Genomic DNA, 18,276 nt, shown 5'->3' with positions numbered 1-18,276 from the left:
AAAAGTGCATTAGTCAAACTGTGCTCAAGGAAAAACAGTGACAGCTCACTGAGGGAAACGGTGAGAGAAAGTTTCTTTCAACAGAGTTTTGACTCTACACAGTCACTGAAAGATTCTGAGTGATTCTTCAGCAGTAGCTTTGCTTTTTTTTTGTACGGTGCTAGGAGTGTAACATTTATTAATGGATCCATTACTTCCCACTGTCCTGTTCCCTATCTTCGGTTTTCTTTGGGAATGTATGCTGAAAAGAGTCATGGAAAAGTGTGTTCTCACTGCAAGGAAAATGCAATTGTATGAGGAGCTCATCTGGCTCGCTCTCTCTTGTTTATGTATTATGGTGTTCAGAAAAGTGTAGTCTCCTACAGACTCCTTTGGGTAAATGTGTTTCAAGAGATCTTTCCATTTGAGATAGCAAATCTCAAAGTTACAGCAATTTAAAAACCAGAACAGGTAAAACAAGAAATCTTACCCATCTCATTGGGCTTCTTCCTTTCCCCCTTTTTGTAATTCTCCTTCAAGGTACAAATGGACTTCATTGTTGAATTGAAAGGCTTGCTGTTCTCTAGTGGTATCTACTTGATCTTTCTTTTAAGAGAAGAATCACTGTGTTGTTAGAGGATCTAGTTTTTTTCTGCCCCTCTTACTGGGTAAGATTTGCTCTTTTTAAGATCAGTTTGCGCATTTGATATGAAAGTGTTTTGTTAACAAGTACACTTGAACACCTGTTAAGTGTGCTTGATACCACATCAGAAGAATTACTGTCTCTTTTTAATAAGTAATGGGGATTTGGTGTTACACCTGCAAAGTAGTAAATACAAAATTGTTCTGTTCAGCTGGAGATTGCCCCACATTCACATCTGAGCAGTGCATGGTTCTAATTATTCCATTGAAAATTATTGAACTCCATCTACTGAGCAATATTCCACTCATCAGTGAAGGCTGTCAGGATCTAATTCCTAAGGGTAAATATTTTGTAACACTGATATTGAGGAAAACCACAGTGATGTATGTACATACTGAACTCCATGAAGGCTTTGATTGTTTTGGTGGTACTTTCCAAGAATAACAAGTAGAACATTTCAGTTTAATCCTTTTTCAGATAAATAACTTCTGTCTGAACAAAGGATTGTGCATCCCAATACCCATATATTTTTCAAGTATGTAAAATGATTTGCTAACAGATATTTTTTTTTTGGTTGTATTTTCTTTCCTTTTCCCTGTAGATTTGGCAGGATTTTATGTTTGCATGTGCGCTATATCCAACTGACCAGTATTACTTAGAATCCGTAAGAGCAGAAGTTTCTCATCAGGTATCTTGTTTGTGTGTTGAAGCTCTATTTCATGTTACTTATTTTTGATTGACTGACTGTACAAGTTAGCTCTCCAAAAGTGTTTATTTGGAAGTGTTTGTTAGTGTACCTTTATGTGGCAGACACAAAATGTAACCTTGCTAAATCCTCTTTAACTTACTTGTAGGAGTAGTCAGTCAAGCAGAGGTGCAGGCATTCCTCATGTCCAAACTGCTCTTTTTCTCAAGGATGTTAAAGAGCATTCACTGAGAGTGAGCTCTAATGGTTGCAACATGCCTTAGCACAGAACTTACCCTTCACATGTGACTGAATAGATGAGAATGGAGGTACACGTGTATATGGTGGATATATGTCAGCATATTAAAAGTTTGCCCCTTTGTGAGTATATATTAGAAAAGTTTGAGCCTGGTGGAAAGCTGAGGGAATAGTGAACAGTGCTGATAAAACCAGGAATTGTAGGCTCAGCCTATGTAATATGCATGTGGACTTGTAATTCAAGTAGTAATAAGGTGATTTTTTTTTTTTTTTAAAGAGAATTAATTTTGCTTGACTTCTGAAACTGTAAGTTGTATTTCAGGTAAGGCGTTTAAAATCCCATCCATCAATTATTCTGTGGAGTGGTAACAATGAAAATGAAGCAGCAATTGCAAGCAACTGGTTCTCCATACCTTATGCTGACAGAGAAGTCTATATCAAAGACTATGTGATGCTTTATGTGAAGAACATCCGAGAAATAGTTCTTACTGTAAGTGATCTCAAGAAACTGTAAGGGATGGCTTGGCAAAAGGTTTTAATATTTGCAATTTGAACAACTTGTGATTTCTCTTTTAAATCCTTTTGGGAACTGAAAACCAGCACATTATTGAGGAATTGCAGTTTCCAAGCTCTTGTAAACAACTCTCTAAACTCAAGGATTATCCTCAAAGTAAAACAAACCAAAAAATTACTTTGGTATGTAAAGGAAGACCTGAAAATGTAGTGGATCTTGCTTCTTTTTTCATTCCTATTTATAATACCTCCACAAATGCCTTCATTTCCAGTGGACAAAAATCAACTTGTCCATTAATTAATTAATCTAGATGATCAGATTTCCTTTATGGCAATTTTGTTGAAGGATACTGTAAGAATGATTTAACAACACTCATACCTTTTAATAGCAGTTGAAGAAATTCATAAAGATGTGCTCGTCCATTTTTTTGGCTTAAGCAGGTTAAACAAAAGTTATGCTAAACATTGTCCTCGTGCTGTGTAGTCATTATATTGTGTGTTTTTGAAAAAAAAAAACTACTGGTATTTTACAGTATATGAAGGCAAAATAAAATATTTTGGGATAAGACTTAAACTGTGAGCATGCAGACCAGAAGCACATGGAATCTGTGATGAAGTCTGCTGTGATTTGGCACTACCGTTTTGCACAGCTTTTGTAGTTTTATTTCTCCTCCTAGAAGTATTGCAGTTCTTCATTATTTAGTGGAATCTGCTCTTAACTAACTTTTATGTGTGTACGTAGAGTGAAATTGATTTATAATTCCCAAACTGATGTCACATAACTGTATAGGGATTAAAAAACAATGCTTGAACCACAGGTGAGTATTCTAAACTCCCGTTAGCTAAGAGACAAAATGTTGCAAGAGTTTTGTCCAGTTAGAACTTCCTTCTTCAACAAGAGTATGAGTTTTTGTTAACCTAAAAATGCTAGTGGCCTTTTCCTACCCAGTTACCCCTTGTATAGTATGATCTTATTGACTTCAGAGTATGATAATTTTAGTCTAATCTCTGTCCTTTTCAGGATGAGATACATTTCATGTTAGGAGGCTCATGACCTCAAGTTTCCCTTTGCTGATACAGGCACTCAGTATATAGGTGACAGCAATATTATTGCTTGTTATTGGAGACTACTGTCATTGTCAGAGTAGTTATGCTCTGAGAATTTAGAATACATTCTTACTGGAAAAGTTGAGATACGAGGAAACAATGAAAATGAGGCCAGGCTTGAAAGAACCTGCCAAAATGAGCCCGCTCTTGAGGGCAGTTATGCATTCTAAATGGCAATGGTGTCTTATACCTGCTTAACATTTTGATTCTAGATTTCAGTTAGTTTTTTTGGAACTGGCAAGGTTTTGGAACCTTGTTTGTAAAAGGTATGCTGTGGTGTTCCTGTGATTAGCTATGTGAGTTGGATGACCAGTGCATGTGCAGCAAAGTCAGGTGTTCTGGCTTGATACTGTTTTTTAGTTACAGTTCACTTGTGTAGCATTGCTATCCAAGATGGGCCCTCTTTTATTTTAAACCCATGGAATAACTATTTGAAGTGCCAGAAGAAACCATACAGTGAAATAATTTCAGGTCCTGTGTAATACAAGCCATCTGAGGAAACCTGTAACTACTGGACTGTATAAGTTAAAAACTTAAATACTTAATAACTTAAAAAGACTTGTGAGTTTGAGCTAAATACTTCAGGGAATCCAGGATATCCTGTAGTAAATTGTTTCAGTTAATTAATAATTACTTATGTCAAAAAAAAAAAAAAGGGAGGAGGGGGAAACTGGACTGTTTCTTAAAATGAAGCACATGTCTAAGTGCTTTGCTGTATTGGAGCCAATTGCTGTAACTTGTGACGGGTAACTAACTCAGGCCTCTATCTTACTACAAGTAGGGTGCTAAATGAATTATACCTGCAAAAGAATTCCTTCAGTACTTTGTAGGGTAGTGCTAAAAGATTTAGTATACTAAATCTACTGAGGCTATAAATAAAGGCAGCTCTGAAGAATTTGAAATGTAACCCTTCTTACAGTCTCATCTATCTTAACATGCAGAGCCAGCCAAAATTACAATAACCTGCAAGGCTACCATGCAAGCATTAGGAGCAGAATACCTTGGCTTTGTTAGGACTAAATTTAGGTGACTACTTAATAAGAAAGGGGAGAATCATGGCCCTGTTCCTGCAAAAACACTGCAAAAGTAATGATTTTCCATAAAGAAGTCACAGTACTCAAATATTAATGTTCCCTGAGTTTATTTTTCACGAGGCACACTTTAAATAGCTTTCATTAAGAATTTAGAAGCATATAAAGATAGAAAATCTCTTGATGTGAGGAGAGAATCCCTTAGAACAGCAGAGCAAGCAATATCATGCCCAGCTGTTCTCCAAGAACATAAATAAGCAGCTAATTAAGCAAGTAAAGATGATGAATGTCAGGACACAAAAGGGAATGTTTCCTCAGTGGTGACTCAGAAATTTGGAAAAGGCATGTTCGCCCTGTCCTCCCCCCACCCACTTTTCAAAATGTGATCTATGTATTCAGATGATAAAAGCCAATCACTTTGTGAGGGGGTTGTGGTTTTTGTTTTGTTTTTAAATCCCAGGAAGATAAGAGTCGTCCTTTTATAGCATCCAGTCCCACCAATGGCTTGGAGTCAGTTAAAGAAGGTTGGCTCTCCCAGAATCCTTATGATACACATTACGGTGACACTCACTTTTATGACTACAGCAATGACTGTTGGAACTGGACAGTGTATCCTAAAACTCGTTTTGCTTCAGAATATGGATTTCAATCCTGGCCTTCCTTCAGTACAATTGAAAAGGTAAGGCTGGGCTTGCACACCTTACTATCCTCTCTGCTCTCATTTAGTGAGGACAATGAGTCTCTTCCCAACAAACGACAGCATCTGAACTGTAGTTGGGATAATGTCACTTTGTTAGGTGTAGTATGACATGGGTGGGTTAGAGGCGTGTGCTGCTGTGAAGGGAGGGGATGAAACTGTACCGGTTTGCTCCTCAGTGTTCAATATATTTACCTTGATGTTGCAAGAGGAACCAAGTTTAGATGAGAGACTATTATGAGACTATTAATTTTAATAGTAATTCTATTTAATATATAGCTTAGTAATGATTGCCTGACATCTGTTTCCTTTTGCTGTGTCTAAGGATATGTGTTCATTTAGAAAGAGAAAAAACATGACAAATGCTGAATTGTGCAGAATTCCAAAATCTATTGGTTTTTATTGTTTTTACCAATTTCTTTTACTTAAATAATTTGTTTCTTTGTGTGTTGCATATAAGAGGATTTGGTTTAAATTTAGGTATTGTGTATTCTATCTCATTTACCCAGTTGGAGCAGAGACATGCTGTTTGTCCATTTGTTCAGAGAGAGATGAATATCATGTTGATAGTCGTGCATGCAACTAGGAGTTCAGAACGTTCCTTTCAATTTGCTGGACAAAGTATATTATCGGAGACATAATCAGTACACTCGTCCATATTAATAACAATGAAAATTATTCAATCTGGCCTAAAAAGGAACAAACTTAAATGAAAAGACTTTATAGAGATTATAATTACAATGAAAGCTTGACAATAATAGCTCTGTGAGCTATGCTGCATTGTGGTCTTTAGTTGAAAAGTGTTTTCTGATCATTTGTTTTCAGAGGCAGGTTTTGAAAATATACACATTATTAGAATTTATAGCCCTACTAACTTCTGTAGCTTTTATGCCTAAATGTGTTTGACTAGAGTACATTCTTCCGTCTTAATTCTAGGGTGTTTCTGATTTACTGTGAATGCAGGCAAACCCTGAGGTCCTGTGACCAACCTGAACCTTAGGGCAAATAAGTTCAAGGCCACTGAGCCGAAAGTTGCTCTTCTGGGTTCAACAGCAAGGTCTGTTTTCATTTATTTGTACAAGGAGCATAAGCAAGGGTGCTACTGATTCAAAATCCTTGCATGACTGCATGAGGCACTATAGAAATATACTACCAATTGTAAAGGTTTTGGGTGATGTCAGTAGGCTGTAATGGATATCCTTTCCTGAATATCCTGTCAGTCATTAAATGCACATTTTGCCTTTCATTCTGATCTCTTAGTTTTGTGGTTTTTTTAAAAGGTTTCCTCCACTGAGGACTGGTCCTACACAAGCAATTTTTCTCTCCATCGACAACATCATGAAAATGGCAATGATCAGATGCTTCAACAGATTGGGCATCATTTCAAGCTTCCCCAGAGCACAGATCCCATAAAGAAGTTCAAAGATACGATTTACCTCACTCAGGTAATGGTGATGTCCTCCATATAAGTAGCTGTCAATACTTGTTCTGTTCGTGGTTCCATTTAACCACTATCAGTGGTTAAAACTGGGCCTATTCTGTTAGGTAATGTTCAGTCATATAGAAAGTTTCTGCACTGAAGCATTGGAGAGTCCAGTTTAATTTGGAACTAGCTTGTCTCTCTTTTATTGGAGAGAGACTCCAATTTTTGTCAGAGAAGGGCTGGAGTACTTCTTGGGGAATTTCCCAAATACTGGCTCAATTGGGAAAAAGTCTGGCTGTGTGTGCTACCTTGGTCCCTGTCCCCAGGAGGGCCCACTCATGAAGCTGGCTGGGGATGCAGGGAATTGCTGGCCTTCCTTGGTACACCATTATTGCTAGCGCTACACTGTTACTCCCTGTTCCAGGGTGGGTATGTTTTGCTGTTCATGTGGGCCCTGTAGGCTTACTGCTTCAATTTTTGCCTCAAGGAGTACATGAGCTTTTGAAACAAGATAGTTTCTAGAGAATGCAGTTTGTTATGGACTCAGATACTGATATTTTAGAGACTCTGTTTTGTTTGTTTTTCAAACCATTAGGTTATATTTTACTCTTCATTGGTACTAGTTTACCTCATGTTTGTTTCTTTCTTTGTGATTTCTATGTGACTTTTAAATGATGTTAAGTAACTTCTTAACGCTATTAGGGAAGTTTAAAGTGGTGTTACTTTCTCTTGTGCTCCAAGAACCTCAGAAACACTCCTGATGGGAATAACTGGACAGTCACTTAAGTTTTTAATGCCTGATACCTGCTGTCAGCAAGTTTTATATAGAAACAAAACAGCTGGAGAACTTCAGGCACTGATGACAAGTGAACAAGGATAGATGATGCTGTGAAATTGAAAACAGGGATGAAACTTGTGCAGTGAGGTCCTGACTCAGAAAGACATGAGAGTTTCTGCAAGGTTAAGTCTGTCAGGGCCTTATTAACAGGTTAAACAATTTAAGAATATAAAAATAAGGATAGCAAAAAGAATAAGGAGAGTAAACTTGGCTCTAGTGGTTAACTAGGAATGTTGTATTTACCTTTTGAGCTGTCCTGAAGAATAACTTTTTCCTTTATTTTGAGACTTTCTTTTAATACCTCCCCAGCCTAGTAATATACTTTGTGAAGAAAATAACAGGTTGATTGTCTTCTATTGAGAACTTGGCCAGTGAAAAATTCTGAGAAGTGTTTTTTAAAGACAAGGTGGGTAAGGAGAGAAGAAGTGGGAGTGCAGGTGAAGAAAGGTTGCTCTTTCAGTGCACGGTTTTGACTGTATACTGGGAATGTGAACATCATGGTAATGTATACTGGAGGTAGTGCAGCTTGACATCATTTTGCAACTCTTAGTTTTTTTATTTACATTTTTTTTAAAAAAACATACCTATTTATTTTAAATTTCTTTCCCTTGTCTTCTCTTTGCCTTTCAAAGACCTTGTTTGTTGCCCAGTGATCTTCACTGGATGGAAGGCAGAAAGTAGACCCTCCAGAGTTTCTCTAAAGATACTGCTTGTAAAGCTGTTGGGAGCTGCTAGGAATAGATCTCCTTCAAGCAGAGGCCCACTGCACTGCAGGTGTATACTCTTGAAGGCTCAAGTTTAAAGTTATGTGCCATTGCTGTGAAGTCTCTATTGTATGTTGATACATACACACATGCTTTGAAAGTAAAGTAAAATATAAAGTATAACACATCTAAATTTTTTTTTCCCTATGTGTTTGTTGACCAAGGTGATGCAGGCTCAGTGTATAAAGACAGAAACTGAATTCTATCGTTTTAGTCAAAGTGAAATAATCAGGGGAGAAGGACACACAATGGGAGCTCTCTACTGGCAACTCAATGACATTTGGCAGGCACCTTCGTGGGCTTCCTTGGGTAAGTTTTGTGACAGTCTGGTCAAAAGCAGCAACTATCAGTCTTGTTTTGTTTTCCTCATCTGGAAGAATCAGAATAACGAATGGCTCTGCTCTCTCGGGCAACTTCGAGAACTTTGAACATGTTTCTGATCATCCTTTAGAAATGCTTTCCATAAGAGTGTTTTTCAGGATCATCATAATGGTCTGTGAAAGTGGAAGAGGGTGAAGAACAAAATAGTTCTTTTCCTCTGGAAGTTTTGCTGTTTAAGTTCAGATTTAGCAGCCACCAACTCTTACCCTTGTTTTAGGATTTAGTTTAGAGAAGTTAAAATTGTACATAACTCCTAATTTCTTAAAACCACATTTTTTCATTTAATCAGTATTCTCGTTTCTCCCAAGGAAATAATATCATTGAAGCCAGACAAAGCTGCCTATTAGGAAGCAGTGATGGTTAAGAGTCAGGGCACAGCCCCCTTGTGAGGTAAACTTTCAACTACCCTTGCTTTTCTTATGTAGAGCAGGATCTTCCTGAAACTGTGTGATATATCATCCAGGTTTTTCCAGAGAAATTTGTATTTTTTTGCAAGTTTAATTCTTTTAAAATTAGAAAGATCAACTCTTTTAAAACTGGAGTCCTATAAGAAATTCTGTTTCCAAAAAAAAAAAGGGCCTGTCCTAGAAATCCCCGATTATATTTATTGGCTCAGCTGTACAGATGCATGTATGTACCCAGCCACCCTGGGTGAGAATAGACAGAGAGGGAGCTAGTGGGATAGGTGGTAAAAAGAAGCACCCATGCATAATTATACTTTCCAGAATCCCAACAGATTTGGTTGGGTTTTTTCCCCTTGCCCCCACATGGTAAAACGATCAAAACCTAGAACTGTGATCCTGTTCTGAGCAGGATGGGATTTAGCATGTAAAGGCTAAGCATCTAGATTTCTTCTGTAGTCATCTAGAGGAGAGATGGTTATCTCCAGAGTATTGTTCATTGTGTCCTTAGCTGTCTAATAAATGGGATGAATTATCTTCTCCATGCTGAATTTGATTTTCATAGAATTTCATATGACACCCCTCACCCAGCATAGCTTCTGAGAAACTCATTATAGGAGAAGATGACTAGCTGAGATTTGGTGTATAACTTAGTGTCAGGTGAGGTGAATCACTCTTTGTGACTAGATTATTCTGCTAATATGCTATTTATGCACATGATATCTCCTTATATATTATATATTACGTTTTTCCTTTTAGAACACAAAAATGGAGTAATCAGACATATAAAGAGATAAGTCACTTAGGCAGTAAGAAATAGGGGAGGAGTGTGTGGTGTGAGGGAAGTGGCTGTGTTTCATGTTCTAAACGTTTTGTGTAGAAGTCCTTTTGAAATGGAGAAGCTGTTCTATGGCAGCTGGATAGTACTTGAGTAGATTTTCTTTCAATTTTAGTTATTTCTCATATATTCTGTTTTGAAAATCTTTATGTGAAGAAATAGGAGTGAACTAGAAACAGCTAAGCATCAGTGTGAAGTTCTTGATCTGTCCTTACTATAAAATGCTATTTGCCCTTGCTTTAAAAAAAAAATTAGCCCACCCCCATCCTCCCCCTCTTTCTCTGGAAGATGTTTGTCCCTCTAGCTTTTTCTTTTTGTTCTTTTTTTCCTTTTTTTTTTTCCTTTATTCATCCAAGCAAAGTAACTGCAACCAACAAAGGAAAACACACCGGTAGAAGAAACAGGCTGTTGTTTTGGTTTTTTTTAAATGTTAAGGCAGTGGTCCAACTCTAATGCTCATCTTTCTGGACTTTCTAGATTTGTATTAGGAAATAGAATATCCCAGTGTTCAGTTTTATGATTCTAGCAATGGCTTAGGCTTTAAGTGCCTCAAGAGAAAAAGATGCCTGGAAAAATGTTTCTTTGTAAAGACAGGTGTATTGATAGATGAAGTGATCGTGGAGACCATAAATGTCTTTTTAAGTACAGAGCCGACATCATTGTAGAAAATATATCAAATACTTGAATTATTCATATGTTGTTGAAATTAGTTTACAGAAAAGAACCTCAGCAGAGATACAGCTGTCCCTTTGTTTTGTTCTATTCCCTCAGTGGAATGAGGAAAGGTTTAATATTCATTTAATTAGGCAGTGTGGTAGAGGGATTTTTGAAATGCTAATGGCTGAAATTATGCAAAACTTCAGATAAATTAGTTTTATTTGCACTTCAAAAACACGTTTCTGCATCTTGTTAGATGGCACATTAGTATCACCAATGAGTGCTTGCTTAAATCTGTTATTTCACGGAGAGCCATGGAGGGGCTTACCTAATTTCCTGTACAAAGTGGAAGTGTTTCCTCATGAGGTGGGAAGGGAAGAAGGTAGCAAATGTTTCTCCTTTTAACTTGCCTTTAAGATGTTTGCTTGGGATTGAATGAAAACACAGCACAGCACTCGTGTCATGGTACTTCTGCCTTCAGTTCAGAATCAAACAGCTTTTACCACAACTGGGTTTTGATTGCTAGTGTCTAGTTGTGGAGCTGGTTGTGCCATGTTGAATGCTTTAGCATCTATGCAGTGTGTTTTGGTGAAGAGCTCTGGGATACACATGGCAATTTACCTCACTCCCACACAAGTGTCACCTTGAGGTGTCCAACTTGGTTGTCATGAGATTCCCTTGAACAGATAACTGGCTTTTATGGCAGGTTCAATATTTAGGGCCCCATGTGAGCTGAAACCACAAACTATTATGGAGAATAATAGATCTGAATTCATGAGACTGAGGTAAGGAAAGAACTAGCAGCATGTTTCTCAGGTTGCATTTAATGGTGTGAAGTGATTAATTTAAAATCTGGTCCAGGGAGAACTATTTATTCTCACTCCTGCTATCAATGTAGAAGGCTTCAGGGAAGAGTCAGAAAAAAGGGTACTGGGATCTCATTGCAAAACTGATTTTAGTTTCCTGTTCTGAAGCTTAATACCGCAGAGAGTGCAGACCCCATGTTATTATCAGGAAAAAAATTAGGGAACTTGGATTTCTTTACGAATTCATTTAAATGTGGGGGGAGGAGGAGAAAACCACCCCAGGGCTGTTGCTTTTGGGCATGCATGTCTGTGACAGTAAAGGTTAAGCCCTGAGATTTCTCACAATAGTTACCTGATCTCCAGATTTCTTACATCCATTTTTGGGGCAGGGGGAGTATTTTATATGCAGTTTGCCTATTGTTAAATCAAGAAATGTGACTCTGGTCTTAAGGAAATCAAGACAACAGATGAGCTGAAGAATGTGGCTTTTTTTTTATCAGTGAGCTTCCTTTTCTGTGCTGTCTGAAGTTACTTTGACAATTGTATTATCAAGATCCTGTTGCTGGAAGGGTTTGGAAGACCCTTCTTTGTGTGAAACTGCTCCAGCAGTTGAGCTTTGGATCTTCGAAATGGCTCTAGGTTTTTTGGGAAGGGAAATATGAACCTTAAAAAGCTGATCTGAGGTAAGCAGACTTAGTGATGTTTTCAAACATCTCAAAACAATAGCTGAGTGGTTGAACCCTAGAATGAGCTGTGAAATGGTACAAACTTTTAAGTGTGTGGTTTGTTTGCTTTTGTTGGTTGGGTTTGTTTGTTTTTTTGCCTGAGGAAGTGTAATGCCAAGTTTAGTCTGAGTTGTTTTCTCCACTGTACAGGTTTCTTGAGGATCTCTGTATCTGCTGCCCTAGGTAGCAAACCTTCTCTCTTTCCCTCCAGTAACCACTACAGTGTGGTTACATAATCCAGTTGGAAATCAAGGCAGAAAAGCAGAAATTGAGGGTAGGGCCCATTTGAAGAGAAATGGGATTTTATATTACACTAAGTAACAGAAACTGCTCTACTTCAATTGCATTATTCATTTTCATATTTAAGACAGTCGAAGCATAGATTTTCATCATGTAAATTAAGCTGAGGAAAAAATTCAAAGTAGCAGGCACTGAAACCTCAGCCCATGCTGGGTAACTTGTCTGAGCTCGTGGTGGCCTCTGAGGCCTGCAGTGAGCAATATCTGTTGCACTGACAATTGAAATTCCTGAGAGTCTTGTGGCAGTCCTGAGGGCTTTGGAGACTTCAGCCCCTCCCAAAGCCTGAGGTTAGGCATAGTGCCCATTTCTCATACAAGGTCCATTGCTTTTATTTTGTAGATCAGATGCTTCCCCGCAGTTTACTCCGTTTTGGATAATCCATCCCCAATCCAAATCTCTCATCTTCTCAAGTTTCATGGCCCTGAAAAGTAATTTGTTAGCACTCCCTGGTTTTGGCAGAATTGTTCTTTAGACCACCAACATTTTCCGCCAAGAATTGTCCTTGGAATTCAAGAATGTGGCTTCGTTCATACACTGAACAGCACCGATATGCTGAGTATGTTCATCAGTTTATCAACAGTCTGTTCTGAAGAAACTCAGCAGCCTCTCCTGAAGTTTTCTTTCAGACTTCATCTCTTCAGTTTGCTTCAGTGCTATTAACTTGAATGCTGGTTGTATGTTGTTGACAAGTCTGATCTCATAGCACAGTTGGCTCCTGTATCAGTTTTCCAGGCAGATATGAGCTCTTCTTGTCTGTTCTCCAAGCTAGGTGGTTGTGAGCTTGCTGAAAACAAGGTGATGTGTAAGGTGCTAAGCTGGAGCTAATGCACTTTGCTCTCCACAAAGTTCATTCATGTCTATGTGGAGGCCAGGCAGAGCATGTTCAGGTCTGCCTGTGAAAGCCACAAACACACTCTTTAAAGGCTACATCACTCTGGATGAAGTCCTTAATTATGAAATATTTGAAAGTGCTAAGAGCTTTGTACAAGTACCAAAACACGGAGAGGTAATTAGTTACAACCAAAACGTATTACTGGAAGTATTTTTCAGCATCCCTGAACTTTAAACGTGATGTATAAAACAGAGTCAGGAACAAGAATGAAACCAGTATCTAACTTTTCTTTCCTTATGAGATGATGCAGCTGACTTGCTACTTCTTTTTAGTGCCATTTCAATGACTAGAAAATGGTTGAGCAAAGACAGAGCTAAAATGCTGACAGTGGGTGCTAGATGAAAAATTAAGAGAAAGAAATGGAAGCAGCTTCTCTTTCAAAATGGTTTTGTGGCAGTGTTGCATCTGCCAAAATTGTATTTTTTGGAGAGGACACAATGTTTGATGACTTTTTCAGTTTATTCATGGTAGACTATGAAAGTATTAAAAGTAATGACCTATAGCTTTCCATCAAATAGGCAAAGTTGAACCATTTGGCATATGTCTACATGATGTATCTACAAATTCCATACAGTAAGTGTTGTGTCTGCATCTTGGCAAATTAATTTTGCCTAACTCAGAGCTGTCTTTGGTTTGAGAATGTGTTTTTTTGTCTTCGTTGATATTGATGTTCCTCTAAGGAAGAACTGAAAGAGAAGGATTGAAAAAAGGGGAAGAGGACGCTTTGTATAAGCACCAAAAGTCAGACTCTGATCTCTTTACAGTGGCGGTAGTTTGTGGCAGTGCCACCAACGCCCACATGTTTGCCTGGATTCTCAACAACATAGATGCTCCAGCTGCTTGCTGAGTATGTAGTACGCTCTGTCAGTTTTGTTAATGTCACTTGTGTTTAAGGCTTTTTTAAATTGAATAACAGCATAGCAATGATAGGACCAACGCTTAAAAAATGTGACCTTTTGGTGAAGCTCAAAAAAAAGCTTGAAAGAGCATCAGACCCTTTCCAGAGCAGAGCCTTGGCTGGAAGAAAACAAGAGTATCTTCAGTCATTCTCTGCACCTGATAGAGGTGAAAAAGGGTGGAGGGGGGTATTGCCATAGCTGGACCAGAGAGCACAGGAAGGGATTATGTGCCAAGGCAATCTTGGCTTCAGTCTGAATCTTTCTCCCTTTTAACCCTTTTCAGAGTATGGTGGCAAGTGGAAACTGCTCCATTATTTTGCCCAGAACTTCTTTGCACCACTGCTGCCTGTGGCCTATGAAGACAAAGGTGTGTTGTACATTTACGGTGTCTCAGATCTTCATGTGGATCACAAGCTGACTTTGAGGGTAAGTGACACCTCTCTCACCACCCTTATGTCCCTCTTGCAAAAATGTGAGAAACTGAATGAGCACATCTTTGTATAGACAAGCTTCAGTAAGTCCATGCTTATACACGATAAGGTGAAATTCTTGTCTTTAATCTTGGGGCAACACTATCCTTTATCATAGTAGTGTGTACTCCTTCACAGAACAAGGAATTAATTGCCTTGCTTATAGCCTCTAGATAGAGGCCTGAAATTAAGTGTTCTGTTGAAATCTTAAAGGGATTGATGGTTAAATAGAACAAAGTGTGAAAAATGGTACCTCACTACTTAACAAAACTGTTCCCTGGGTGTTAGAGCTAGATTAACTGACTAAGAGGGGGGAAAAAAATGATTGTACCATTGCTTGCCAGTACTCAAACTACACTGCTTTGGGAAAAAGAACTGGATTATTTTCTGAGAGATCAACAGAACAGCTAGGTGTACTTTAATTGCAAGGTCACCTATGTAATGTCACCATTTTACAGTTGATGCCTTAACCGTTTTCTGATAATGCTATAGAAACTGTTAGGATTTCTTAGGCAGTATTTGAGCTGCTGAGTTGAGCTGCTGTCCTGTAGAACACAGTCTTGCTTTTCAATTTGTTACATTTTGTTGCTGTTAATCATATGGCAACCAGACATTTTGCATATAAGATATAATTCATGACATAAAGGACATTCTGTGTGAAAAGGCTGGAAAAATAGACTTGGAGACCTGGAATGACTCACTAGTCACTTTGAAACTAGTAGCGTGAGTATGTCAATTCCTAGTTCGCTGCTCTGTCTGGTGGGGTGCCATGAATTTTTCAGATTTATGAGGTTATTTATAATAATATATAATATAGAAAATGGTTTCAGTTTCTGGATGGTCAGTTCGTAGAGCAGAACTGCACTTAATGAAATTGTTTCTTTCTGGTCTGAGTTGTTTTAACAGGTTTAAATTCAGATTTTCTGATAATGCGAGAGAAGCATTGACAGTAGGGTGGTTCCGATGAATACTGTATTTCGCACTTCAAGAAAATTTGGAACTTAAAACTTTTGAAAGGAGTTAAGATCTGTTCCTGGCTGCAGACCCCTCTTAAGGTCAAAATAACCTAAATTGTATGAAGCGATAGAATGCTGCAATTGTCATTAAGTACCTATCTTCCAAATTATGCTGCTTTTTTTTTTTATTATTCTTAAAACATAAGGGTGCATTCGTAATGCATGGATGATCTCTGGGAATGTGTATTTTACTGTATTAATATAATTCCCATAATTCCTTTTAAGATGATGCAGCTTGCTTCTGTTTAATAGTGATTGTGCAGAAACTCTAGGGGTTACATCAGATAACACTAAGAAATATCAAGAAAATCCTTTGTTTGACTTTTTTTTAATCAGGGAGGGGAGGAAAAAGAGTCAACAAATTAGTCACTCACTAATTCCATTTCCCAGCACTCCCTTGGTGGGAATTGGCAACCCCCTCCTCTCAAGGAGCCTGGAGAAAACAAAAAGCCTTGCAGATCAAGAACAACAAGAGATCCAGACTGTTTGAAATGGACTTCTTGTTAGGTGTATATAATCAATTGTTTAAATCTTTGTGGAGTTTCTTGCTAGGTAGAAATCAGGTGGTACTGTCAGAAGAACATCTCTTGCAATGAGCAATCCAAAACTTAGGATGCTGGGTTGTTTTCACAGTGTAACTTTTCTTCTAAGCTTTGTGCTCTCTCAACATGCTTGATAGGTCGTTGTGCACACCTGGAGTTCTTTGGAGCCAGTATGCACCCTTGCCAAAGAAGGTGTGACTGTTAAAGCACAAAGTGCTGTCCCCATCTACAAGGAGTCCATAGATGACTTGCTGGAAAGATGCAGAAATTGTACCAGGAAAAGCTGCGTTATTACTTTCTGTCTTGTGGGAGAAGGTGGGCTCCAGAGTCCTACGAACCATCACTTCCTTTCATCGCTAAAGGATGCTGTAGGATTGGAAAAGAGCCATTTTAGTGTGAGCATCAGTCATGCTAAATTACTGTATTTGGTCTTGCTAATCTTACTGTTTTGAGTTGTTTGCCTGCTATGCAGTGACCGATTCCACATAATGTTCTTTCTCTGTGGGTGTTGCAATTCTAGTTTCCGTGCTGAGTTCAAAATCAGACTTTTTTTTTTTTTCTTCTGTGTCATTATATGTGTATCTAAATAACACTGGTGGGTTTTTTTCCGTGGGATTTCTTTTGTGTTTTGTTTTAAATAATGAAGTCTCCATTTCATTTGTTTTGATTGTCTTTCACCTGACTGCTGCAGCATTGCTCCTTTCATTCTTTTTGTCCCTAGATAGCAAATAGCATCATGGCAAGTGTTTTGACTTGCAGACAGTACTGTATGTCAGTACTGGGTGGTGCTAGTTCGGCTGAGTGAGGAGTGCATTATTGTCAGCAGTATTTCCTCTTGAAGTGCTCAAACTCTCAGATCAGTGTATCATTGCTAACATGCAATATTGCATGCTCCTTTCCTCCTTCTGCAAATTCCTGCCCTCCAGCTAAGGGTTCTCATTTGCATAATAGTGATTATTTCTTAATATCTGGCAAGTGTGTCAGTCTTCTAAACAGGCACAAAAAGCATCAGTGTTGTATAACACTCTAATTTGGTCCATTTGCTGCTTTTCCCTAGATTTCTTCCACTCCTAGCAAGCGAGCTCTATATATAGAGAGCAAGCATGGTCTCTGAGTGTGTGTGTACACACACATTTTGTTCAGCCTCACTTCTTAGCGGGTAAATCTTATTGCAAAATTCTTAATCAGCAGATTGGCAGAATGGGGGACCTCTGTGTTCTCACATTTGGCTTCCAAACTGCAGCTTTGCTCTTTTGAGCTAAACCAAACAAGGGGAAATAGAGATCTTTAATCTTTTTGAATCTGGACCAGCATAATTGCTTTACAAAAAGAAAATGGGCCAGATTTTCCCCTCTTATCTCTTTCATGGCAGCATGGTCTGCCTCCTGAGTATATAAAGGAAAGAAATCAGCCTGTTTTTATTTTTTTCAGCTGATGGCACAATCTGGAGTCTGAGTCATGCTGGGTTTTTTTGTGGATGACATCATCAATAATAAAAGCTCTGCAACTGGAGCCTCGTTGGGAAATTTCACTCCTTTTTCCCATGGCTGTGCTGTCTCTGCAGTGCTAACTAATAAGGATAGCTAGCAAGCATAAGTGCAAAGTGGTTATTTTAAGAAAGTATGCAGCTGTGATTTAAAAAATTATTCTGTTTTGTGAGAAGCTGGTGCTTCTATACGTAGTTACTAATAAACTAACTAGACTTTCAAATACATTCAAATACAAATGCATAGCACTACTCCAAGTGCTACTCTTCATAGCATTGCTTTTAAAAAAACATGAAGACTTTAGTGTTTCTTCAGAAAACACAACATATAAAGGATTTGTGCTTTTTCTTAAAAAATGAATAGCATTGTCTTTCTTGTAAGTGGGGACATGTTTAGTGCACTTAACATAATTTGTCTGCTTTTTATACGTAGTTAATTGGTATTTGAAAATGATGTAGCATATTTCATGATGGTGGATGGGGAGTGCTGCATGAAAATGCATCCTGGTTGTGCTTTTAAGCCCCTCTGAGATTAACTACTGATAGAACTTAATATAAAACATTATACCTTGTCCTGATACTTCACAACATAGCTGCCTTCTAAATGTAGTGTAAGGACTTCAGTGCCGTGTTCCACTGAGATGAGATGACCTCCTGTGTTACTGTGATTTTTACCATCTTTTGCTTCTGTGTATTTCTATTACCAATTTAATCGGAAAGGCCAGCTACATTAGTAGCTGTGAATTTATAGGTTGAGTGAAGTATGTTGGTGAAAGGACAAATCTCTTTCACTGCAGTAAGTATAGGATACCACTACTAGGTACAAGTCAGATTACCATTTATTCACTTATTTTCATAAGAAGATGGTAAGAGTAATAACACTTCACGGCATTTTTCCACAATCTGTAGTATTCTGTAGGAGAGC

General features: G+C 38.1%; 1 protein-coding gene across 12 annotated transcripts in view; it reads left to right on the top strand.

Moving 5' to 3' along the window:
* MANBA (mannosidase beta) overlaps positions 1–18,276 on the top strand; it is a 72,811-nt gene that overhangs the window by 41,476 nt on the left and 13,059 nt on the right. For 8 of the 12 annotated variants that reach the window (XM_074823187.1, XM_074823193.1, XM_074823191.1 and 5 more), the window contains 7 exons: positions 1,224–1,310; positions 1,888–2,055; positions 4,677–4,895; positions 6,194–6,358; positions 8,103–8,247; positions 14,121–14,263; positions 16,003–16,260. In XM_074823187.1, the coding sequence (XP_074679288.1) occupies positions 1,224–1,310; positions 1,888–2,055; positions 4,677–4,895; positions 6,194–6,358; positions 8,103–8,247; positions 14,121–14,263; positions 16,003–16,260 (1,185 nt within the window). Of the gene's footprint in view, positions 1–1,223; positions 1,311–1,887; positions 2,056–4,676; positions 4,896–6,193; positions 6,359–8,102; positions 8,248–13,702; positions 13,786–14,120; positions 14,264–16,002; positions 16,261–18,276 lie in introns of those variants that run through there. The other 4 variants (XR_012623150.1, XR_012623149.1, XM_074823186.1 and 1 more) reach the window with 2 other exon arrangements.

This window comes from Strix aluco, chromosome 4 (genome assembly GCF_031877795.1).
Source record: "Strix aluco isolate bStrAlu1 chromosome 4, bStrAlu1.hap1, whole genome shotgun sequence".
Lineage (NCBI taxonomy): Eukaryota > Metazoa > Chordata > Aves > Strigiformes > Strigidae > Strix > Strix aluco.
Note: the sequence above shows the minus strand (reverse complement) of the source record. Positions and strands in the feature narration are given on the sequence as shown.